At 39.7% G+C, this 26,709-nt stretch overlaps 1 protein-coding gene across 1 annotated transcript in view; it reads right to left on the minus strand.

Moving 5' to 3' along the window:
- ccdc141 (coiled-coil domain containing 141) overlaps positions 1-26,709 on the minus strand; it is an 87,137-nt gene that overhangs the window by 11,756 nt on the left and 48,672 nt on the right. Inside the window, exons 14-22 of the mRNA XM_042427131.1 lie at positions 25,891-26,109; positions 24,867-25,043; positions 23,167-23,289; positions 19,240-19,428; positions 18,131-18,295; positions 17,212-17,361; positions 4,297-4,437; positions 2,523-2,711; positions 2,182-2,365 (exon numbers count right to left, since the gene is read on the minus strand). Coding sequence (XP_042283065.1) covers positions 2,182-2,365; positions 2,523-2,711; positions 4,297-4,437; positions 17,212-17,361; positions 18,131-18,295; positions 19,240-19,428; positions 23,167-23,289; positions 24,867-25,043; positions 25,891-26,109 — 1,537 coding nt within the window. The remainder of the gene's footprint in view (positions 1-2,181; positions 2,366-2,522; positions 2,712-4,296; positions 4,438-17,211; positions 17,362-18,130; positions 18,296-19,239; positions 19,429-23,166; positions 23,290-24,866; positions 25,044-25,890; positions 26,110-26,709) is intronic.

Below are 26,709 nucleotides of genomic sequence, written 5' to 3' on the forward strand. Positions count from 1 at the left end.
TCTTACACACTACTATTTTCACAGAACCCGTAAAGTCACTATAACACATTTTCCACCATTTTAGATTTTCTGACAACCTTCATGTTTGTGCTCGTCTTATCAGAATCAGAATCATCTTTATTGGCCAAGTATGTTTATGCACACAAGGAGTTTGACTCCAGTTTTTAGCAGCTGTCTATGTGCTTACACACAGGAATCTTCAGAAAGATACACAAAGACTACAAGCTGAACAAAAACTGGCAGAACAAATAAACAAAAACAGTGAAAGCATGAGAGAGCGAACAACCGAGGCGGCGATCTGAGGCACCATCCTGACTGTCTATATATTACATTGATTTAAACACACTGAAGAGTCACTCGGATGAACAGATTCATTCTTAAGAGGCGTGTACGAGTGATTTAAGAACATTTCGTTAATTTTCTCATACTTAGAATTTTCTCTGAACTACGAACAGAATTCACCAGCTCAGAGCTGTCGTATGAGTCATGGACAGACAGCCTGACCTTCTTCACAAGGGGAGAAACACTTGTTTGACTTAGAATTATAATGTCTTGAATTTGACTTTGAATGAGTTTAAATGTGATACTCAAATCGACAAAAATAAAATACATAGCAAATAAACTCATATGATGATCATCCTTGCTGCCAATTTCCTGATGTGCAGATGTTTCTGTCAGTAGTAGTAAACAGCTGCTCGGTGTAGGTGCAGCTCTCTGTGCAGCATCATGTTGTGTTGCAGGTGAAAGTGTAACATCAGCTACTGTAGGCTGTAATATTCTCTCCTCTAATATCTCTGTGATGGAGCACTTTGCTTTAGAAAGATGTTTTTTTAGCATCTAACTTCATGTCAAAGCGTTCCCTCTTTATTTCTGTCACAGTGCAGCTGCTGCTCTGATGGAATCATATTTTCTAATTGTTTCAGCTCCTCTAATACGACTACTGACACTGACAAATGTGACTGCTGGTTTCTGATTCGTCTTTTCACTCTTTGGGAACATTTTTGTGAATGAAACTCGCCCACAAATGGAGCGGAACAGGTCGACTTATATGGACATTTAATGATGAAATCATTAGGATGAGATTTACAAAGAGTTTGTGAGTTGAGAGAGTTTATTGGAACACTTGTGCGAACAAACCTCAGAGAAAAGTTAGTGAGGTTTGAGAGAATATGAAAATATTCTTACATGAGGCGAAGTGTGATCGGTGGATGGAAATTTCTCAGAATTATGAAGGAAATTACGATAAACAGTTATGTCAAACAAAGTTCACAATGTGTGATAATTGTTGTGGTGCATTTTCATTAAAAGTCATTGGTGTGCTTAAAGACAATATTAAGCTATGCAGATTGATTTTATAAGTTTATAAGCAATAAGGACTAGTGTGATACAATTTGTATTGGTGTAGTTATAATCTCATGAACCATATTTAATCACAATGTACGTATAGAGGCACAGTAGAAGAATCATAATCATACACTGGAGAAATTTGAGTGTGTTTGTATTACATGTCACTTTGCTTGGGTCTGCTAAAGTCTACACCTTTTAAAAAAATACTCTCTGGAGGAGATCAAGAAATAAGGGTGTAAAATGACTAGAATAACTTATAAAAAAAATAAAAGGCCAGAAGACAACTTGGCAATAATGGTGTAAAATGATTACCAATACTTATATATAAAAATTGGATATAATCAGGTAGAATTGAATATGCCAGTACATATCCTCAAACACCTCAAAACCTGTTTTGAAGAGTTTTGACCAACAACGAGTGACGGAGATAAAAGATACATAATAATTGGTCAAAAATTAGGGAGGGTGGATGATAAGGTGTGACCTAAGCCGACCCAAGGACATAAAAACAATGCCCCAAAGAAAAAACCTTTGGAGCGATTTGGTTCTTTGTAAAAGTGCTACTTGCTCCCCTTTTTTGCCGGCATTAAAGAACACTTTGCTGCTTGGACCTCTGACTCCCTTTTTATTTTCAAGAGAGAGTTTTTGCTCTGGTACCTTTTTCTGCAACAATTTGATACAAAATTGTCTTGATCGTTATGTGGTGATTGTCTAACGTTCATGTATTTAGAATGATCAGAGGATTCTGTTGAGATCACACAGCTTTCAGGGATAGCTGCCTTTCAGAATCAAAGCAGCTTCTCTTCTTTTTTTTTCTGCTGTATTGTTACTCACCGTGCAGTCTGACAGCCAGCTCAGTGATCTGACTGATCCTCTCCTCCTGCTGAGGAACCGTCGGCCAGACGAACTTCTCAAACTGCCGGTGGAGGACAGAGACGGCTTCTGTGCTGCGACACTCGGAGGAAAACTTCCCGACACGAGCGATGGTCGCACTGGCATCCTCACACCAGAACTGATACTGTTAATGCATCATTTTATATATTTATACAGATGTATAAACAGTTGAACAACTCTATCATGGATTGAACTGACTACAAACTTCAAATTATATAAGAAATAATTTCACGTGGTCATAAAAAATATGATGAAATTAAATAAAAAAAGTAACCAATCACCTCTTCCATGGCTTGCTGCAGTCTGCAGGTCATGTCCAGCGTTTTTCGGTGTTCACCGACACTTTGCTCAAACTCTCTCATCTGTCTCTGCAGCTCGTTGATGGCATCCTCTGCCTCCCGGACCACGCCTCCATCCTTAATCTCTGACCCCAGCCGGGCCGTCACACCCTGCAGACGCTTCCTGAGTGCCTGCAGGATCAGACATGGTGGACTTCAACATACAGTCAGAACAAGTTTGCTGAGACTTCTGTTTAAGTCAGAAGGTGGAATTCAAGCTATTTATTTTATCACATGTTACTACTGACATATGGACGCTGACATATGATATATCTCCTGGCACAGTCGGGGGGCAGGGGGTGACTCCATCTCTGCTTTTGGTGGGTGATGTGGCTCTTCTGACTTCACCAGACAAAGTGTTGTTAAATGACACCGTGGGATGCTGAACTCTGGGACTTAAATGTGGACTTAAAAGGGGAACTAATTGTTTTGTGTTGGTGCTGGGGAGTACTAGTGCACAGAAGTAGTATAAAGCCTTTTGTGTCTCCAGACGGAGCTGAGAGTCAGCGTGGGTTGGGGCTGAAGACTACATGTTTGAAAAGTAAAAACATCTGGGGGTGTGGAGTAAGAAAGAAGTGAGGTCACCAGACCTCTGTAGCGCCTCATCTCTGCTGGAAGCTAACAGCTCCAGGCTACATTAGCCACTACTAGTATAGTCCAGACCGGCATCATGTCATCAAGCACCAAGCGCCAAGGCTGCGACCCCTTTTGGGGGAAAGAATCATGCCTTCACATGACAGGAAAATGCCGAAAAGCTGTTGTGTAGCAGGTTGTTAAACAAATAGACATATGAATCCAGATCACCGGTTCCCCATCCTTCCTGGAAAAAAAAAAAGGGAGGCTTTATGGCTTCAAGCTATCCAGAGACAAGATAAGGAGGGGAAGCTATGGGACCCAGTGTCTTCCCATATATGTGCATGTGGGAAACACTTTATAACTGGTAATGTCACTCTTTTATAACTTACAAAGTAACATAACTAGTCTTTACTAGTGAAGACTTAGCACTAAACTTTAATATCATGTTAGTGATGGACACTGTGTCGGGTCATTGATCCTCTTGGTCGGAGGGAAGCTGAAGGGGCATGATGGCTGACCGATCAACCGAAATATTAAGGCATTGTGAAAAAGCTCTGGTTCAGGCAAGATGGCAAAATAATTACCTGACATATCTGTAAAACAGAGGTTTGTTTAACACAAAATGAATGCATACAAACATCTCAAAATTCTCAGCTAAACACGTCAAATTGCATTGACATCTATAGGATCTGTGGTTTTCTATCCCCCAAAAAAGTGGCGCGGCCATGTATCCGTATGTGCCAGTCTGGTCTATAACAAACCACAGTTTCTGTTGGTAGTTGAGTTGCATTATGGGTAATGTAGGTGCCAGATTTTGACAAGGAAGAAGAATGCATGGACTAAAAAAGATGATATGTCTGGGTCTGCTGCATCGATTTTCACCCTTTTTGAAACTGAAATGTTCATCATGAGTCTGCCGTTGCTACCGGAGTGCAATGCTAAATCTGTGCAGTACTCTTTTAAGCATACTGATGATGCATGAGAGGCTAAAACTGGGGATACTTTAACCGTTCTGTTGTTGAATGGAAAAGCACTCCATGTCCACATCACAGGTTCAGATCAGGATGTGTTCGGCTCAGTGCAGATATTCCTTCTGTTTGGAAGTTTGTTATTAAAGGAGAAAACAATGAGTTGGACGTACCTGCAGCTTCTCCTCGTACGCCTCCACCTGTTGCAGCTGGTTCCTCACGGCCTTCACGTTCCTGGTCCTGTCGTTTCTCTTTAGGTAGTTAAACTTGAGGTTGCTGAAGCGCTTCTTCAGCTCCTTAAAGGAGTCACGAAGCTGAAAAATTAAGCATCCAAAAATCAGTCATCTGAGTCCATCAGCTAAAGCAGTTAAAAATGTTTATTTTTTAATATTATTTTTTGGGATTTTGCCTTTATTCGAGAGTGAAGATAGTGAAGTAATAGAAAGGAGACAAGGGGAGAAATGGGCATGACATGCATGGGGCGCAGCAGTTATGTGGCATGGGCAGTAACCAATCAGGTAACAAGGCACTCCAACAAGTGAGTCTGTGGATTGCTTTTCCTTAATGACCTAATTGTCTATAAAATATCAACGTATTGGCAAAGGCCAATCAGATTTTCTTAAAAATCGGAATTTCGTCTTAAAGGGGCACTTTACTAGTCACAGGTAGTACCATCCAGCCTATGAAAGCGGTTTTTTAATGCCTTCTGTAACAGAAAATATCTGTAAGATATCTAAATTTGGGCTTGGGCTTGGAGACTACGGGTGCATGCCAATTCCCTTGACTGCATCCACGTTTCCCTCATTCATGTCTTTTCCTTGTGTCTTAGTCCCTCCCACTAAGATGAGAGGAGAGAGGTAACGAGGAAATATGTTTTTAGAGAAATGAGATGTTCTCTCCTCTGAAGCGTCATCTGAAGTGAAGTCCGTTTCTGATGACGGCAGCAGCTGATCAGCTGTCAGTCAGCTTTAACAGCTGTAGACTTTTGATGGAGTTTGTATCTGCACATACTGTATGTTCACTGTCTAAATACTAATAAAGACGCAATCACCACTGCAAGAGCAGCAGCGTTATCTCTCTGTGTGTTTTACAAACACCTGCACATGAATGAAAACCTGAACACTGTATTCATTCTGTGGACAGATCAGTCCTGCTCAGATGCATATTAACATTTCTGCAGGCAGAACGCCTTTATTTTATTTTCATCTGTGTCAGTCTATAAACTGTAGAAAATTATTAATGAGCCCCAAAAATATACAGAAAGTGGAAATTATGTAAATATATCTCACATCGAACTATAGTTTATACCTTTCAGCCTTACATGTGACTGAATAAATGATGATAAAGAATAAAAATATGTCTCTGGCTGAACAGACTCTTGTTCTCCCTGAATATATTATTATCAGTGATAAAGGTTAAATAACAGATCATGAAAAGAAAAATCTTTCTAATGAGTGAATAAAAGTTGTTTACGGCTCTTTTGTCATAATTAACACAGATCCTGTTTTTAACTAGATGATGAATCAGAAAACAAATAAAATATTAAACTTGTGAGCAACACACTTGAGTTGAATCTGTTATTTGTCCTCTACTTCAAACTGCAGTGATGTTGTGATGTATCAGATCAGTCTGATCAGCTGCAGCATCCAATCAATAACCGATTTCCAATAAGGGGGTGTGTCGGCCAGTACTCGTCTATCCTCGCTCCTCAGAGCAGAAATAAGCGGTTTGGGACGACCCTCATGATGGTGGACTGGAACAACTTCCAGGGTCGAGGAGCGAGGAACGATAAAATAAGGGAACTGGGATGTATCCCGTGTGTTTTAACAAAATCCCAAAATCCTGTGTTACAGAATGGTTGTGTGGAGTTGAAAGACCTGGGCATTTACCAGGAAGGGAAGGTCTAATGAAAGACACTATTGAGTTGCATTATGGGAAATATAGGAGACATCGTTATGGAGTTTGACCATACTAAGCTCTAAAGTCTGTTTGTTTGTTTTTTCTTTTTCTTTTTTTAAATCTGTCTCTCACAAGTCCAACTTTGGAAGTGCAACACTAAATCACTGGGGTGCCCCTTTAAGATTTTTTTTTTTTTACATAGTATTAATTTCATAGTGATATGAAGCAAAGATCATCTTTGCATTTTTAAGCTGTAGCAAGCAATAACTCCTGCTATTATACTTAAAAACTGACTAAAACAATAATCATTATTAGATTGGTTTAATGATTTTGGCTGATGAAAATCAATTAATCTAAATGTTCATATTCTTTTGATCTTGGAGATTTTTCAACTGCCTGTAATACTTTTAATTTCTCATAATGGGCTATAATAGGGTTTGTATTAGAGGTTTTGTTCCAAAAGTATATAATAGAGAAGTGCTTATGATTATATATGTGTTTGTATTTATTATTATATTTGAATTCCATTCCCTGTCAAAGTTCTTGGTGCCCTAAACTGTGAGGAAAAAAGAAAAAACAGAGAGGTCAGCTGTCTCTAATAAAGAATAATATTGAAGGCAAGTTTACCAGAGGGTAAAGATATTTCATCTTATCATTCATGGATTTTGGTCAACTCTGTGTTGATGTAACTGGATGTAGACAGGGATTTTATGAGACTATTTTTGGAGCAGGGGGTCTAAATCCAGCAGGGCATTTCTGTCTCTGACGGGAGGAACAGATGGCTGATCTGTCAGCTGAGGACAGCTGAGAGAGAGAAAGTAAGACTGAGAGACACAGTGTAGTCCATTAATTGTGTCAAGTGAACAGATGAAGATGTTGAAATCAGAGGCTGAGGATGTCAGACTGTTTTTTGGAACACTGAGGTGGAGGGGGGCAGTTGTAAGGTTGCTGTGGAGAAATTCTGAATCTTCTGAGGAAACCTGGGTTGAGAGTAAGGGGCTCTGAAATAACAAAGGTTACACAGAAGATAACCCGAGACTACCAGGATGTACCAGAAGTAATATGATGAATTTACCATGGAGTACCACAAACTAAAGCTGAGACCATTAGCAAAAAGATCCCAGAAAGTCATGAATTAAAATCAGGGGGTGTTTGCTGTTTGGCTATCATATCTCCTTGCTTGCTTCACTCACGTCTCTTCCTCATGTCTTAGCTCCTCCCAGCGAGGAGGCGAGATTGTGATGGGAGGAAGAGACATGAGGATGGAGGGATTTAAAGGAAAATTACGGTTCAACCTGATGTATTTCCTGTAAATGCGTCATTGCTCCCTCAAGCTCCGTTATAGAGATTTGGGGGAAACCCACAAAGAGACGTACGTCGGCAAGCTGCTGACACTCCTTCATCTTTCCAAATGATTTTTATATGAAAAGTTTCAAATGTCTGTTTCTGAGCCTGAATGACAGTAAACACATTAACTAGCCACCTGTAGCAGCGATTATGGCTAACCGCATAGAGATCTATATTCAAGTCAGCTTGCATGTTGGTTGTTCGGTTCGTGCTTGCAAGTTTCCAAACTGCAAAGATAAAATGACAAGATACACACTACACAGTTTTCACGGATGATGCTGCTGGACAATAGAGACTTACACACTGTAATTCCTCACACAGTTAGAAATCACATTTGTCTTACCGTGTGGAGCTGAACGTTTGGTCCAGCCGGCCTCACTTTTTTCATACAGTTGATTCTGTGGAGGTGAAACAGTCTCCAGGACAACAATGTTGATGAAAATCCATTCAAATCCATTTGTAGCAGTTACACAGCTGGGATTACTCTACTCCGTGGATGCCTGTAGATTTTCCAAGTCTGACAGCAACAGGTCCCACTCTGCAGCAAAAGTTTTCCGATTTAGTTGGCAGAAGAGGAGAGCAGTGACTGCAGGAACACTGCCTGTTGTTACTTGTCTTTCCTGATGGTCCTGTTTCCTTTCCGCCTTCATTCTTCATTTTTCTTCTTTCAGTTGTTTTATCTCTTTTCAGTCAGCTCAAATAAGTGCAGTTGGCCAGTCATCATTGCGCTTAAGTTTTTTTTTTTGTTTCCTTACAGTCTAACTGCAGTGAAATCCAGCCTCATAACAAACCAGTGTACGTGTATGAATATTTGGGTGGTTCGGTTACCATGTTGTCCCGGATATAGCTCTCTATGCAGTTAGCGATAATGGCTGCGACAGGCAGCTAGTTTCTGTGTTCACTTTTGTTCAGACTCACCAACAAACTTTTGAAGTGATTCATGTAAAAATCATGTTTATTTGGAAAGTTGTAGGAGTCAGTGGTTCAGTCAGCAGCTTGCCCCGATGACCGTTGTTTTGTTCGATAAATGTCTTTTTGTGGGTTTCTCCCCAAAGTTAGCAGGACACATAGAACCATAATGGCCACACCAATTTTCCTTTAATTCACTGAACAGGACGTCCTCATTCTCTCTAGCGTCACTTTGAGGAGACAGTAACTACTCATGGTGCACAGCCTATGAAGATATGTGAAGATATATAAAGAAGTTAACCATCCATATGTAGCAATAATTAAGTTGAGAGCTCCACATGAAACATAGATGATTTCATATATAATATTATATCAGTCAGAGGGACTGAACGAGTACTTTTACTCTACATTTTGCTGCTAATACTTGTATTATATGGATGTACTTTTATTTAAGTAGGATTTTTCATGCAGTACTTTTACTTGTAATGGAGTATTTTTACATTGCTGTATTGGTACTTTTACTTAAGTAAAGGATCTGTGTTCTTCCACCACTGCCATACAAAACCAAGAATGATCTATCCCAGGAGTACCATGATGTACCTCAAGAGTAAATGAATTACTCCCAAAAGATTAATTACACTGAACTACCCCAGAGTACCTTGAGGTCTCCAGTAAATATCCCAGAAGAATTGAATTGCAATGAATTACCCCTGAGGACCATGAACTATCCCAAAGAAATTACTGTGGAGTACTAGGAAGTGCCTCAGAGTATCATGAACTATCTCACAGAACCATGAATTACACCAGAAAGTTGTTGGTCCAAACTACATAACCATCTGTGGGTTGAACAACTGTTTGGAGCACAAAAACAGCAAAAGCCACATAGAGGATCACCCACCAGAATTAACCAAGAAGTACAACAAGAAGATTACTATAAAGTTCCTTTAACTATTGCAAACTATTCCAGGGTGCCATGAAGTATCTCAAAAAGACTAGCCTGAAGTAATGTAAAACTACCCCAGAGTAGCATGAAGTAACCATAAAGTACCCTAGATGACCTTGAAGTGCAATAAACTACCCCTGAGAGCCAGAAAGTGCTGCAAAGAGATTACCATAGAACACCAGGAAATAACACAATGTATCATGAACTATCCCAGAGTATCATGAAGTACCCCAGAGGGTTGTTGAACCATATGAGAAAACTTGGATTGAGCAAGCACTAAAATAAAACTTACACAGATGATTACCCACAACTACTACAATGTACCAGGAAATATCACAAAGAGTAACAGTGAAGTACCAGAGAATGCCAAAAAGCCACAATGTTTAATGTGCTATGCCCAAGGGCCATCATGTACCTCAGAGACATTACCATTGAGTCCCAGGAAGTATAGCAATTATCATGAACGATCCCTTAGAATCATTAAGTACCCTACAAGGTTGTTGGTTCAAATCCTGAACCATCTGGCAGAATCTGGGTTGGAAAAGTGTTTGGATCACAAAATTCTAAAAAGGTACAGAGATTACCAGCACTATTAGCATGTACTAGGAAGTGCCACTAAGAAATAACCACGAATTACCTTTCAGGACTAGAAGATCCCCAGAAAGGTTACTCAGAGTACCACGGAGTACCCCAGAAGACCACAATGCATCCTATACGTTGTAATATCCACAAGAGATAATTTGTAAGTAGGTTAATATAGTGCAATGAAGTACCAAGAATGTTAAGTATTATTAAATGACCTAGAGTACCCTATGGCACCTCATACAATTATAATATGAAGTACCATGGAATGCCCCCTTTACCATACCCACAGTGAGCACTTTGTGCACAAACTTTCCTCAAATATCTTTCAGAATCCAGCTAGCGGACTCTGTGATGAAACATCTCTGGGGATCCTTAATGAGAGCCAAAAATACCCTGCATGTTTCCATGGTCAGAGTCACCAACCCACCAGTGAACAAAAAAAGAAACAGTCCTGCTTTATTTTATAAATACTTCATCACCTTTCAGCAACAAATTCATGTAGATTATCTTCGGCTTGAATCGGTAGTGTCTCACAAACAAGTCAACAAAAGTTACACTCATGCTGCTTCTCACTTCTTCCCTTTACCATCGAGCTCATTCCTCATCTGAGTGTTCATGGTAAACTTAGTGGTGGTGTCCCATTACAGGATTTTCCCAGCTTGCCTCTGAAGTGACAGTTAAGCCATACTTGCACTCCCTCCAGCTGGAATGTTTTCACCATCTTGTCATTGAGGGCTTCCCATAACACCATCAAAAAAGTTCAAGAAAGAAAGAGTGGGCCGTAAGTGCTCACCACCATCATGCCAAGTCTGCAAGGGCGCTGTGCTGCTATGATATGGGATTTGAGACCTCAGTCACTTCCATGGGTATGACCAATCCCAAACTCTTGACCCTGTAATTCTTCTCAGATGATTTTGTTAAACGGCTCTGTGTAGGATTCACAACAACATCAAGCCTGAGGTGAAAGATGATAAATTTACACATCAAAACTGGGGTATTTTTACATATAAATCATAGGTGTGATTTGTAGATTTTGATACACCTTGGGAATGTACCCATAAAACCGTCAGTACCTAGTTTCCATTCATACCATTTTATACATAGAATCAAACCTCATGCCACAAGAATAGTTTCTTTCCCGTTGGCAGCTGGCCTCATCAACAAGGCCTGGGGCTCCACTGGCATGGACATGACACATTATATTAAAGTAAATATGTCAGCATTTGCACATCTGTGAACCCAGTGTTGAACAGAATACTTGGAAAGAGAATCACTAATTTATCAGCAAGTTAAGAGGCTAATCTGAAGGTGCTGGCATCACGCAGGGAGAATCAGGGAACCCAGGCACACAATACCAATAGTTTCAGCAACATAGTAATTCATGTCTGCACCAATAATGTAAAGATGAAGCAGTCAGAGATCACAGAGGATAGCCTAGTCAGGACCATTGACTGTATATAAAGATGGACATAATGAGGTGTGATGTCACCCGTTGGTTTTATTGGAGCAGGTTTGAAGCCCAGAGTTGCAGCTTATGGTTGGTGCCATCTTTTCTGTTTGGAGCCAGGACCTTACAAATAAGGAGTGCAGGGTGTTGCCTTTCACGCTCTGGAAACATGCCCCACTGCCTCGGACCCAAGCTAACGTTAGCATACTGGGAAGACCAAGTGCCGCACACTTGGGCTAACATTAGTTACTTTAGCTAAATTGTGCTAACAAGGCAGGTATTGTAATCAAGTCACATTAAACTTAGTGAGATATTGTGACAATAGTCCGACTCAGTGTGAGTCTCAGAGCCGGGGAGAGCAGCAGGTCATACAGCCGTCAATCACACCTGCATTTGGACTAAATATACAGACACGTGTGAAATGGGCGACGGAAAAACATGGCTGAAACATTTTCTGTGTAGATACGATGTTAGGTGTGTTGCACTGTCCACTTTTATTCAGAGGAATAATCTGCACACAGTTATGAGACAGGACTCTGAACTGCTTAAATTTCTTGTCCTTTTCCTTCCAGTTGGCTAGCTGTTAGCTTACCAGCTAAGGTAGTTAGCCTACTATCCTTACACCTTCTTTAGACCAATCTATGAAATTATATAATGTGAAGGTTTCACTAGTTTAACAATTTACTGGTTTCAGTGGTGTAAATGGTTCAGTCTGCTGTGTCACTGAACAGCAGAGCAGCAGCTGTTGAAGGACTGAGAGAGGAGGAGGGAGGTAGAGTGGGAGACAAAAAGAGAGAGAGAGAGTCAGCTGGACCGAACAGAAATACAGACCGACTCAGCCATCCGGTATTTCCCATAATGCACCTGGTGCTGCGTGCCACCAACACACTTAAATCTACAGGAGCAGCTGGGGAGGACATCACAGACTCAATGCTACACACAAACAGATGAGTTGTCTCTTGAAGTTTGTCACAAAGAAGATTTTTAAAAGCATCATGTAGTTTGGGTCAGTACACACTCAACTTTTATGTGAATGATACACTGTCAGTGTGTGACCATACCAATATACAGTAGAAATAATATTTAATGGATAATCCTTTAAAATCCTTTATGAGACAGGCTAAATACCCTCCAGCATGAAAGTAAGTCAGTGTGATTCATCTATCTGATCACATGGCCACAAGTCAAGTCAAGTCATATCACACACTTGCCTCAGGGAGGTTTAAAATCTGTACAGTAATAGAACATCCTCTGTCCTTAGATCCTTCAAATTCAAATTAGGAAAAACTACCTAAAAAAACTTTAACAGGGAAAAGAAGAAACTTCAGGAAGAGCAACAGAGAAGGGATCCCTCTCTCAGGACAGACAGACATGTAATAGATGTTGTGTGTACAGAACAGACCAAGAAAGACCAATTACTGAAATAAAGCATACAAATAGACACATGAGAAAAAAGAGAACATAAGGAGAGAGAGGGAGAAAAGAGAGAGGGGGGAGATGCACACAGCTCCAATGCTAATGTGTTTGTGGACAACAAACAAACAAACAGAAGGTTAGACAGATGCAATGGTTATCTGAACAGTTGAAATAACTTTGTATAATAACTTTAAACTCTAAAGACTTTTTTTTAGCAGCATCTAGTGGACATTAAAAGGAACTGCAGCTGAATACACTTAAACTCTAACGTCAACACTCAGCAGCTGATGAGGTCCAGAAACATGAAGGTACTTATTTTGTGTTTACTGATCCAACAAAACTCTGCTTCTAATTTTGCTCTGACAACAGCAAAGAATCACTGTAAAAAAGTGGAAACTGGTTTATGATGCAGTGGAGGGACTGACTCCTGCAGTGAGCTGAAAGACTCCAATGAAATCTAAATGTATCCTGTTAACTTCAGTTATATTTAGACTCTGATAAAACAGAGAGTGGCTACCTCATGTCAGAGTTATCTAAGTCAAGGCGGGTAGAAATGTTTGTTTTACAAACAAACAAAAAAATAAAACTACTGTATCAATACATTTAGAGTAACAAGTATACTTGAAATTCTAAACTATCTAAAATTTTATCAAGAGGTTTCGCTTAGTGTTCAAATGTCAAATACATCATCAATGAGGGAACCTCACTTGTACATTTGTTTAAAACTTTAGATGTTGATGAAAAAATGTGGTAATTTTGAAGGAAGTTTTGTGGAACTAACTAATTTGGTACTAATTATAGGGAAAATAGACACAGTGTTTAATTAATACACTTAATTAATTCTAATTAAGTAAGTGAGATTTTTTTAATCAAAACTTTTAGTCAGAGATCAGCAGGTCATCTGAACATTAAAGTTTGTTTACAGTTCAGCATATATGAAGAATTTCCAGGTTTGACCAAGGAAATAGATTATAAACCCTTTTTATGAACTTCCTTAGATGTACTTGTTGATGAGGCAGCATCATTCTGAGTCATATGATTTTTATGGCTATCATCATTTTTATGGGATCATTTTTTAATAATGTTGATATTTTTGGTGTTATTGTGATAGCTTTGTTTTGTTTCTGTGTGTGCTTCTTACTTTATTATGTAATGCAATGTTATTTATTCCTGCTGTGTTGTGCACCGGGTGTAATCTGTTTTCTCTGCTTCCAAGCTGATGAAGATCTTGTGAGGTGTTTTAATAATACGCCCGAGTAAATAAAGGCTTTGAATCCAACTTCCCTCCTTGCTCTGCCTGAGAGTGCCTGAAGACAATTTTCTTTTCATATATGGAGAATATATTTTCCAATAACATACAAATAATTAATGAATATTTGCTTAGCTCTAAATGAAGCTGTCTTTCAAGGAAATTCCATTTTCCCTTTTATTAGTGCCAAATTAAAGAATGAATACTTCCTTGGAAAATAATTGTGGACTTGTAAAATAAAGTGTTTCTAACATTTCAATGATAAATCTTTTGATCTGAGTGTACACAGACTGTTCGAGCATCAGAATCACACACACAATGAGTGACATCCTGCTGTTGGTTCTGTGGAGACACTAGATATTTATAGCCTGGTAGCAGCAGCGCCCTCTGCTGGTCACTTTGATGAATAACAACATTTAAAAAACAACCAAAGCTCTGTCAGGAGTTACCTGCACGGGTAGCAAATGAAAGAAAGCTAGTTTCAGGCCTGAGGGGTCAGTTTGCATTAAACTGTGTTTAACATAATAGTCTACATGAATCACCCATGGTTGTGGCTTTAAAAGCTTCAGAAGTTCAGTATTCTTTAGGTCTTGAGGATGCTTTTAAAAAATTGGCAGAACATGTACAAGTGGCAAACTTGTAAAACACACATCATTCACCATTTTAAAAAGGGAAAATGCTAGGACATCAAAGACATGACCAAGATGAACAAACTGGACTGAACTGGCAGTAACTGGCAGAGTGAGACAATCAATTAATTGTTTGACTTATTTATCAAGCAAAAAACACCAAACAGTCTGTAGTTCCAGCCTCTCCAGCATGAGGATTTCTTCACTCCCTTGTTTTACATAATTGAAAAACAAATTGTATGTCTTTGAATTTTTAAATAATAATGCATTTAATTTGTACTGCACTTGTCATTTGCAGTGAATCTGAAAGTGGTAAAGTGTTAAAAACAAAAAAACAAAAAAAACATTGTTTTTGACTGTTGGTCATAGACAACGAGAACCTGAAGAAGACACTTTCAGCTCGGAGATATTGTGACAGACATTTTTAACATTTTTTTGACATCTATTGACCAAATTGCAAAAAGTTATTAAGGGGAAGGTATTTTGATTTTTATTTTTGCTAAAGGGAGGCTGGTCTTTTTTGGAAGGGGAAGAGGATATTTCTTTTTTTCAATGACAAAAAGAGAAAATAACAAGCAGTTTTCTCTTTTTTCAATAATAAATCTCACAAAGAAAGGTTGAATTCCCTTGTGAGATTTATTATTGAAAAAAGGGAAAACTACAACCACAGACACTTACATATTTATATATACTTTATATTGATTTGTCGTGTGTTGTGAGACCAGGTGATATCCTCACTGATGTGGGCGTCAAGGAATTTAAAGGTTTTCACCCTCTCTACCTCTGTCTCTCCCATGCATAGTGGTGTGTACAGCTCCCTCTTCCTCCTTGGATTGATAATCATCTCCTTGGTCTTGTCTGTGCTTAGGGAGAGATTGTTGTCATGACACCAGGCCACCAGGTCTGCAACCTCTCTTCTGTACACTGTCTCCACCCCACCAGCGATCAGTCCAATGACTGTAGTGTCATCTGCAAATTTGATGATGCTGGGGTTGTTCTGGGAGGCCACACAGTCATACGTGAAGAGTGTGTACAGCTCAGCACACAGCCCTGGGGGGTCCATCTGCTTACAGTTTTTGTGCCTGATGTGTGATTGCCTGATCTGACTGACTGGGGTCTGTCTGTTAGAAAGTTCAATACCCAGTTACAAACGGAGGGTGTCAGTCTGAGGGTGAGGAGCTTTTTAGAGAGTTTGTGTGGGATGACAGTGTTGAATGCTGAGCTGTAGTCAATAAATAGCATTCTAACATATGTGTCCTTGCCCTCTAAGTGTGTGAGGGCTGCGTGGATGGCGGTGTTGACTGATGATACACAAACTGCAGAGGGTCCAAGGTATCTGGGATGGTCTCCTGGATGTGGGTCAGGACTATTCCCTCAAAACACTTCAACACGATTGGGGTGAGTATAACGGGACGATAGTCATTTAAACAGATCACAATGCTTTTCTTTGGGAGGGGCACAATGGTGGTGGACTTGAAGCAGGTAGGCACAGAAGCTTGCACGTCCGGGGATGTTGTCTGGGCCCGCTGCCTTCCATGGGTTTATTGTTCTCTGAGCCTTATGCATACCTGCTGATGACACATTGAGCGATGTGTTCTGTGTGCACTCCCAGGCCAAAATCCCTCTCTGTCAGTCAGTGTTGAGGGTCTCGAAGCAAGCGTAGCGAAAGTTACCCTATACTGTATATGTGTTTGTTGCCATTTGATAGAAAAATCCATGTATTAGTTAAGTAGGTATGGTCATATGTATGTATATATTTGGCGGCAGGGCCTTGAGGGGAACACTTTGATAGTCATATGGACATCATGGTCATAATGTGGAAGAGAGAGCTCTGTAAAACTTTGTCTAGGTCTGTTAGAAGGAATCTGTAAACAACTAAAGGTGCCTCCCAAGGGCATCAAGGCCGTCAATATATACCAGTGACTTTCCTTTGTTTCTTGAGAATTCTCCAAGGAGACTCTGCGTACTCTCTGTGTCTGTTGCTTGTGTTTGAATTAAAGAGACGCTTGACTTCAACCAACCTCAGTCTATTTGATAATTTTATCTATCACCATTATACTTCATCAGCCAGCTTTTCCTCGTTGTTAAACCTTGTCCTGTGACTTGTAATAAACTGTAATTTGTGCAACAACGTTTGTCATTAAATCTTCTTGTAACTCACCTTATTTACTGTGAACTTTGAATTATTTTGATTCACTTAACATGTTTTACACTATTTTGTTATTTTGTTTTCAGCCTGACGGGCATATTGGATCTTTTAGTGTTGTTTGTAGACACCAAAAGAATTATAATTCTTCTTTTACACCGTCCTTCCAAAAAAGAAGATATTAAGTGTTGGAATCAGAATACATCATCTTTAATTCTTTATGCATTCCCTCTTTCATTTATTTATTGCTAAAGGAGTTTCACCACCTCAGGCCAAGTCGAGGGGAGGGTAATGAGGGAGTGTATTTCTTTTGAAAAACAGGATACGTAAGGTTCAGATGCATAAAGAATGAACAGTAAACAGGGCCATACAGTGCATATCTGTGGGTCCATCAACAGACTGAACTATGAATCAGACATCAAAAGTGTAACTATGACAACATCTCCACAGAAAGGCAGACTTCAGCCTTTTGGATGATCTCTTTGCGATGAGCTCACACCTGTGTCCTGTGACCTCACCTGGTTGAAGTCATTGTTGAACAGGCGAGTCAGCAGCTCTCTGCGGAGCTTCTCCTCACATTGAGCTGCTTCATTCAGCCATGAGACACAGAGAGAGTCCAGACAGAGAAGACGAGCCTCCAGCTGCTCCACTCTGAAACATGGAGAACCCTGCCAGTGGTAGAAGAATTTAGATCCATTAGTCAAGTAAAAAAGTACCAGTACACTCATGTAAAAGTATATGTACAAGCCAAAATCAAATTCCTATTTAAGTACTAGCACACAAATATTATCAGGTAGTTAAACTATCAGCAGTAAGAGAAATAATTAGATTATTAATAGTGAAGCATCAGTGTTAGAGCAGCATGTTACTGTTGGAGGTGGAGCTAGTTTCAACTACTTTCTATTCAGTTAACTAGTTTAGTTCAGTGGTTCCCAACCTAGGGGTCAGGCCCCTCCAAAGGGTCAGCAGATAAATCTGAGGGGTGGTGAGATGATTAATGAGAGAGGAAAGAAGAAAAAACAAAGTTCTGATACACAAATCTGTTTTCAGTTTTTGGACTTTTTCTCTAATCTTTGATTTTTGCTGAAATATTGGATCATTTGAACATTTATTGAAATGAAAGCATGTGAGAAGTTTAGAGGGAAAAATCACTATTTGGTGGAGCTGTTGACAACTCATAGACATGTGAAACATGACAAGGAGACAAAACTACATACTGGTTTTATACAAGTTACACAAAGACACACAGATTTTACACGAGAGACACAACTACACACTGATTTACTCATGTACAAGTGCCTCAGAATCGTACAAGTACAGAAACTGAGTAATTGTACTGTCTCCACCACTGAACTATACACACAGAGTTAAGTTCAGCTCAGTTCTCTAAACCATGTGTGTGTGTGTGTGTGTGTGTGTGTGTGTGTGTATTTGTACACTGTTGGTGATGGCGGTGCAGATATCTGTCTTCAGTGTTGAAACCGTGTTAAAAAGATTCTGGATCTGCTGTTGGTCCTCTCTCAGCTTGACCTCACTGGCTCCACATAAACCAGTTGAACTCTTTAAAAGGCCTGCAGGGTCTGACTGGAGCAGCGCCTCTAGCTGGACACACAGAAAACAAAATTAATAATGGCCAACTTTTTATTTCTATGACACGTTCTAAAGAAGTCAAGTACTGTCCTGAACAGTTTGTCTTATTGTCAGTTTCTCAGAATTGTTTTTTTCAATTTGTATGGATGCCGCTTGATGAATGGTTGTGTAACCACATCAGATCCGTAGTAAGGGAGTACTAGCAATTTGTAGATTATTTTCTGGATTAATCATTTGGCCAGTTAAAAAATTGTTAAAGATATGCAGTTTATCAATGGTGATGCCTTCAATTTGACCAACTGTCCAGAATCTTAAGATATTCAATTGACTGTTATACATGTCAAAGAAAAACAGCAAATGCTCACATTTAAGAAGGTGGAAGATTTTTTTTTTGCTTGAAAAATGACTGAAATGTTTAATCAGTTATAGAAATGGTTGCAGATTAATTTTCTATCAAATAACCAATCAAATAATCAACTAATCAATGCAGCTCTAATCCTGCTTTCTAAATTTTACTTAGATTGAAATAAAGAAATATGTACTTAGGTACAAAAATATATCCTATCTCAAACCTGTTGTATCATCTGACTGCTCAAGTTTGTTGATGGACTTCTTTTCAGTGTTGTTGACATGATCTGAGATCAAAGCTATTATAGGGCTTTGGTGAATATAATATTACCATAACTGACAGAACCAATGAGCTAGCCAGAGCTACAAGATCAAAGCCAAAGTTGAAATAAACAGTGATTATCTTTTAAACCTCACCTCTTCCAGGATAAAGAACAGAAATATTACATCAGGATGGGGATCTGACAAAAAAAGCTTCAGCTTTTAAGTGTCTCTATTCCACCAGAGAGAAAGAATCAGCCAGCTCTGTGTCCTGACTGTTAGATCTCAGCAAGTCATTGTAAGGTAGGTAAGGTAGGTAGACAGAACTTGCCTCCTGCTCCACTCACCTGTTTGGCTGTGAGGTGGAAATTGCTAGCCAGGCTCAGGATTGACTCGCTCTGCTGGATCTTCTCCTTCACTCGCTGATGGAGCTTCAGCAGCTCTGATACATCCTCCTCCTTCAGCTCCAGCCTGTGCTGGACTCTTTTTAGAGTCTCCCAGTGCTTCACCATGAACTCTGCTTCAGCATCTAGTTGCTGGAGAAAGAAAGAGAGTATGTCTGATCGTTTCAGAAGAAATGTCCCTATGAAAATACATCAAGACCCCAAATAGAAAATGGGCAAAGCTTTTAGTTTTAAAGCTAAAATGCTTGAAAAACAAGAATATGAGTCTATAGCCAGTCCATACTTGTGGCTCGGTGAGGCTGTACTTAAGCCAGCACGCTACTATATTCATAGTAACCAGTAAGTATTAGTATGCTAATGTTGGGCCTCATACTCCATGAGACAAAGGCAGGCCTGCATGCAAGTTCCAAAGCCTGATAGCCAGAAAGGGCACCCAGTGAAACAATGGGAGTCCATTTCGGACTCCATATCCCAACATGCACTGTTCAGTTCACACCTAAGTGCGAAACTGCGACATCACCGCCCCTTTAAAAACTGAAGGCACCCAGAAAAACACGCCTTCCATTGTGACTGAGCTGGGGGAAGCTTTGCTGCCTCCGTGAGCCGGTTTACTGACGGAGGTAACCCAGTGCATGTGCTTTTCCCCCACTGTCTGGAAGACTCCCCTCGCCGGACGAGATGAGACATCGCCCCATGTTCAATCGAACACAAGAACCAGATCCAAGAGAGACCGCTGCTGCAACCAGCGCTCTCATTGCCTGCAGAGGGAAGAAAAGGATTTTCTTCAGGAAGACGCACATAACTTCTCTGCCCCGTTCTTCATCAACTGAGTCGACTCTGCTGTTTTCTCCGCAGCGCCACCAAGGATCAGCTGCCGTGAAACCCACCGACAGTGCGAGGATGGTCCCGTCAGCATCCGAGCCGAGGACCTGAGCCAGACTCAAAGACAGGGCTCAAACACACACCCTGCTTGCTTTCTGAAACGACCAAGTAAGAGGTTTAAGTCTGGGCAGATACAGTGTTAGTTTGTGTGTTTATTTTCAGCCTCAGTGCTGTTAAAATTTTATAAACTAGGCACAAATTTGAGAATAATCTAAAATTCTCAAAGCTCAGTAAATTGTATTTCTCCAGTACCCTACAATGATGGAAATGCATTGGCTTTTTGTCCAGAGTTTTTAAAGTTTGTTTGTATAAGGACTCAAGAGGTCTTATGGCTGTTTCTCCAGCCTGCCCCGAACATGTGATGCAATTAAGACATATTGGACAGAATCATAGCTGCATAAATATCTTGGCTGCATCCAAAGACAGACAGTTTCTAATATGTCTAAAATTTGCTAAGTTGTACTTTATAGTTTTAACTGTTTTTTTAAACATGTTTCTTAAAGTTCAAATTTGGATCCAGTGTCACACCAAGATATTCAAAATCAGTGACTATGTCAGTCCTTTCACCTTTGATGAAAATCAGCATTAGGAGGTTGTACCATAGTTTTAAAGAAAAACATACCTCTTGTCTTGTTTACAGTCAGACTCAGACATGATTGATCAAGCCAATGTGTGATCCTTTCAAATGCAATTGTTAGCTTAGCAGCTGCTAACTCAGCTGTTTTTGCATGTGTGTACACAACAGTGTCATCTGCATACATTTGTAGTTCTACATCATGACAGTGTTGAGGGAGATCATTAATATATAGGCTAAATAATAGGGGACCCAACACTGACCCTTGTGGAACACCCATTGTGCACTTCATATTACTGGACAGTGTGTCACCAACTTTAACACATTGTCTCTTATTAGATAAATATGAAGACATCCATGCCAGTGCTCTAGATGAGAAGTTAAATTTAGAGAGTTTCAATATTAAAACATCATGATTGACTGCGTTGAATGCTTTACACAGATCTAAAAATACAGCACCAACTACTCCTCCTTTGTCAAGTCTTGATTTAATTTGCTCTATTAAGTACAATGATGTAGACCAAAATTGCTTGTGTTAAGAAATATTGTTAGTTGTTCAATGACAACTTCTAATCATCCTTTGAGAGTACTGGCAGTATACTTATTGGTCTGTTACTGGCTTCAAGACGGTCTCCAGATTTAAAAATAGGCATGACAATAGCACATTTCCAGTTATCATAAAGGAGCTGTATTTAAAAGACAAGTTATTTAATGAGCAATGGGGGGAAAGCATCTCTACTTTTGGAGCTTTTTAAGGAGCTGATGATGTTGTTTACTTGTAACTCATTAGTCTCTAATAGCTCTAAAACCTGGCCGGCAGCGTCTATAAACTGGGATGAGCTGTCCAGACAAGGTGTAAGTATAGTGAAACAGGGGTGGGCGAGGACCGGAGAAAGTACAGGCGTTGGCTCGCCACTGGCGGTTTCCCCTTTTTACTTAGCAGGCAGCAGCAGCAGTGCATGAGTGCGGAGCAGCGGGGGAAGGGACGAGGCAGCTATGGAGCTGGAAGTGGACTGCAGAGGGAGGCTGGTCAGTGGAGCAGTTTGACGAATGGATGTAGCGACGGACTGGCAAGGGACTGTATTGTAAAAAGAGAGACTTAATTCCTTTTTATCCCATGTTTATTGATCTTTTTATTAATTTTATCATTTTACACAAGGCCTTGGTTTTAGATTACTAGTTTTAAGTACCTTGCATTCTGCATTCTTATCTATTGAGCAATCTGTGAATAAATTATTCAATTTGAGTCATATACATATACATATATGCATTTTTTGCTTCTTTTGGCACATTTTTTATCCAATCTTCACCAAACCTGGTACATACCACATTTAGATGACCCTGAGCGGAGCTTTTATGTTTGTTTTATGGAATCACTTACTGTTTGTCTGTAATTGGTTACCAAACCTTTGAAGGAGTGGCCTGATACATTTAACGAGCCATGACTCTTCAATGCTAATTCGGATTGACACTAAATTTGGGAATCTTGTACGTACAATGACAGTGCACCATTGTGTAAAATTTGATACCATTCTACCCACAGGGGGCGCTACTGTAATATTATAACATGATATTTCTACAGTTCTGTTGTCTTTAATGAAATGAAACTTGGTACACAAGTTCTCCATGTCAATGGGCACAACACACTGAAACATGGTGCCAGTAGCCCCACCTTGTGGCCATTAGTGAAACACGACCATACTACTTATCAAGTTCCATATTTCTTAAATATAATATTCCATATTGACTAAATTCAGCAGAGTTGCACAGATGTAGATGCTGAACAAGATTGTAGCATATGACACAATTTCACCTGTAGGTGGTGCAACAAGACTTTAAAAAATTCCTGCCAGAGCAGAAACAACGGCAGCAACTGGCATCAGCGCAAGCAACAGGTAGCAGCTGCCAGCAGCAGCAGCAGCAGCTAGCAGTTTGCAGCTCTCACATGCAATTTCTTTACAAATTGCAGAATTTTCTAGTTCTTTAGAGATTTTATACTTAGACCACTATAGAGATGCCGCAGTACCAAGATATCTTTATGCAACCACTCTTTACAACAAAATGAAGAATTACCAATTCATAAACAGGGATTATACTTTATACTCACAATACTGCATATTCAAGAAAGGGTCAAACTCGAGAATTTTTGCTGTGTTCTTCCATACTCTGTGTGCCCAAATGCAGTAGTCCCAACTGTTTCCTCAGTCCCTGTTTCCCTAACAGTGAAACCTGACCCAGTAGACCCAACAGTCCAAAGGTCCCACTGTTCCCAGCAGTCCAAAAATGTTCAAAGGTCCTAGCAGTCTGAACAGCCCCACCAGTCCAAATGCTCTAAACAGTGCCCGTTATAAAAAAAAATCCTGAAAGTCCTCAAACTCAAACCAGCAGTTCAAAATCACAATGCTAAGACTCACAATAAAATGTGGTTTGGCCTGGCTGAAGCGCTCCAGCAGCCTCGAGGTCTGCAGTTCTGAACCCAGATCCATCAGAGTGCAGGAGTCCAGCAGCTCAGAGACACAGTTCAGGTCCTGCCGGGTCTGAAAACACATAGCATCATTATACATATTCCACATGTGTAATATATCACCATCTGCATACATGCTGGAGTTCATATAGTAAGAACAGTGGGGCTGTTGTGGAAACAGCTTTATTGAAATATTAACATACAGTACCAGTCAAAAGTTTGGACACACTTGAATGGGAAGGTGTGTCCAAACTTTTGACTGGTATGGTACATGATTTGTAATACAGAGTAATACAGTAATACACCAACATCAGCTATTCACATTCATTCATTAAATAAACAATACCTGTGTAGAGTCTGAATCTTTAATTAATCATAAAAACACTCTTGTAACTATATCTTTCTTCATAAAGCCAAAAAACCTTTTTTTCTCTTCTTTTGCATTTCAAGTATGTCTCAGCTTCTTCAGGAAACATATACATCTGCACAGTCGCATGTCTCCAATAAAATCACCAAATAGGCAATATTATATTTAAACATATTCCGCAGGCTACAACTGTTTTTATTGCTGCTCTTTCAGTAATTAATGGATTTAAACTGTCTATTTGTGTCTTCTCCTGTGACAGCCAGGAGAAGACCTGTAATCAAATAATAAAACAGGAGTTTTCATGTGTTTGTTTTTTAAACTGTTAATAATTTCTACATATTGATAGTTGACTTCTTCATATTTGACAGTTGAGGTGATTTGTAATTGTTGTCTCCTCAAAATGATCCTGGAGTGGAAAATTGCGAGAGGAAATGAATGTACGCAAGAGATGCTGAAGGACTGTTAAGTTTTTGCGAAGGGTGGAACAGCTGAACCTCAGTCATGAAGTGCCTCTGTTTACTCGTTCTAATTCTGTTTCACATGATATGGTGCAATGATTTGCAGTAGTATTTAATTGAAATTAAAACCTGTGTGCTGTTTGCTAAAGAGAGTTTTTTCAAAAAAGCAATAATAATGATCTTGAGCACAGCCATCATTTCTTGCAGCAATACATTGAAATCCTATCAAAAATTCTTGACCACCTGCTGCAGAATCAGGTAAGGCAGTAAAACTTCTTGATAACAGGCGTATCATTTGAGCCAGCTGTATTGGAGCAGGAAAATATCTAACTCGCTCTTTTGTTAACCCATGTATCATTTGTTCTTTTCATACTGGGAATCCAAAATTGAAAAATGAAAAAAACTATCCGTTATTTCATTGTTCATTTATGAATCCAACACAAAAAACCTAATAGTGGCTTGTTTTTCATACTTTGATTTTATGCTCAAGTCAAAAATAGGAAACGAAAAAATGGGCCATGGACCAAATTTGATTTTGATATTAAATGCGTCTGATTTGTGTGACCATGAAGTTACTGACAGTAGTAACAGTAGTAGTAGCAGTAACTCAGTCTCTCTCGTGCACTAAACAGCAATTCAACCTGTCTTGTACAGTAACTTGTCCTTTTTCTCACATGTATTGCTGTTTCCTCTCACAATTTTTGCTTGTCTTTTGTCTGGTTTGGCGCCTCATACGGAGGAGGTAAGACGCGAGAAAGAGATGTGAGTGAGGGAAGCAAGGAGCCACATTAGTCAAATGGAAAGCTCCTAGAGTGTAGTCATTACCTTGAGCAGTCTCTCCTGGTATTTCCTGCAGTTCTTCATGTCGTCTTGTTGCTGCTGGATCTTGATTTGCTGGTAACTCCGCAGATCGTTCACCTCCTGTTTGGTTTGGCTGAGTCGCTCCACTGTCTGCTGAACCACCGACACCATACACTGTAGGTTTAAGGCCGCCCCTGACACCTGATACACACATACACACACACTGATATCACTCTTGATATTACACTTTTCAAAGTCTAGATTTAAATTCAAACTCTTGTACTGTTCTATTGACTGTAATTGAGAAGATAATGTCAGGTCATGCCATGCCATTTCATCTAATCTCATGTCATCTTTTATTTCATTTGAACGAATTTCTTTTTATCTCAAGTGGTTTCATCTAATCTCGTTATGTAATCACATATAAAAAATTTATGTAATTTTATCTCATTTGTCCAATCTAATGTCATATAATTTCATGCCATGTTATCAGATCTAATCTCATATAATTTCCTCTCATGTTATGTCATTTCATGTAATCTAATTCCATGTCATGTTATGCCATGTCATGTCATCTAATCTCACATCTGATTATTTTGTGACATTTCATGTGATGTCACCTAATTTCATCTAATTTCATCTTGTTTATCTAAACTCATTTTATTTGAGCTCATCTCATATCGGTCTTACCCCATGTAATTTCATCTCATTTTGTGTTATGTTGTCTAATCTCATGTCAGCTTATTTTATCCCATGTCATTGTCATTTATATCCCATTTACACCTCGCAGTAAAAGGATATGTCTACGGATTTTCTATAATTTTGTTCTTATCAACAAATCTCATGTTTGGATCCAAACCAACAATGAACTGATCTACTAAGCATTGTGTGTGTATCCAAAGCCTGATATATCTTATTCCTCTGTGCCGTAGACCTCCGTCGTTGTCCAAAAACTATTAAAAACACTTCATTGAGCCACACCGCTGTCCTCTCATCTCAATAACTGCAAGTTCATCTGAACCCCCGATTGCCAACAAAGTCAGGTTACCGTGCTAACAGTATGGATGTAGTTGTTTCCCAGTTCCTGAGCAGTGAGGACGCTCTGTGTCATTTCCTGCCAGTGGGCACTGGTCTGCTTCTTCTTCACTGATGACCTGGAACTGGTAGTTGTCCTGATGTTACTATTGCCAGCTTCCCACTCCTCTTCTTCTTCCTTCTCTGATCCTCTGCTGTAGATCTCCCTCAGTTCTGCCATCTCCTCCTCCACCTGAAGAGCAGAGACAGCTCAGCATCAACTAGCAGCTCACAGACTTCTCTGACAGGCTCTACATGTCACCATAGGGGGCAAATGCTTATTTTGCTCCTGCAGCAGGGCTTTCCTTGTAACACTTTGCAAGAATTTTTTTTGTGAATATACCATGAGGCTACACATCATTAAAAAGGTGACAGTGGAACTATATTTTACGGGCTGTTTAGTTGTAGCAATAATTTGAAAAACCCCAGGAAGCAGAAAGCAAAACTGGTGGATCAACTTGTCGAACCTACCCGAAGTCTTACCAATAGTGGATCTAAAAATATCCCGTTTGTCCTGAGGGGAGTGCTAGAGGAAAAGTCATGGGGTCATTAAAATCTACAGGGTTCATCTTCTGGAGAGCAGGAATGAGATAAGGGAATTTTATGGTAATTGACCTGTTAGAGTTTGATATTTTTGTGTGTGCAAGTGGATGTTTTGGCCTGGAGAACATGAATATCCTCTGCAGACTTCATATAAATCTTCCCAGGAGTTGTTGAGATATCTTGCTCTGGATTTAAATTTTGGACAGGTGAACTAGACTCTGCACTGATGTACATTTTCAGATTTCTTCTC

Source organism: Thunnus maccoyii, chromosome 11 (genome assembly GCF_910596095.1).
Source record: "Thunnus maccoyii chromosome 11, fThuMac1.1, whole genome shotgun sequence".
Lineage (NCBI taxonomy): Eukaryota > Metazoa > Chordata > Actinopteri > Scombriformes > Scombridae > Thunnus > Thunnus maccoyii.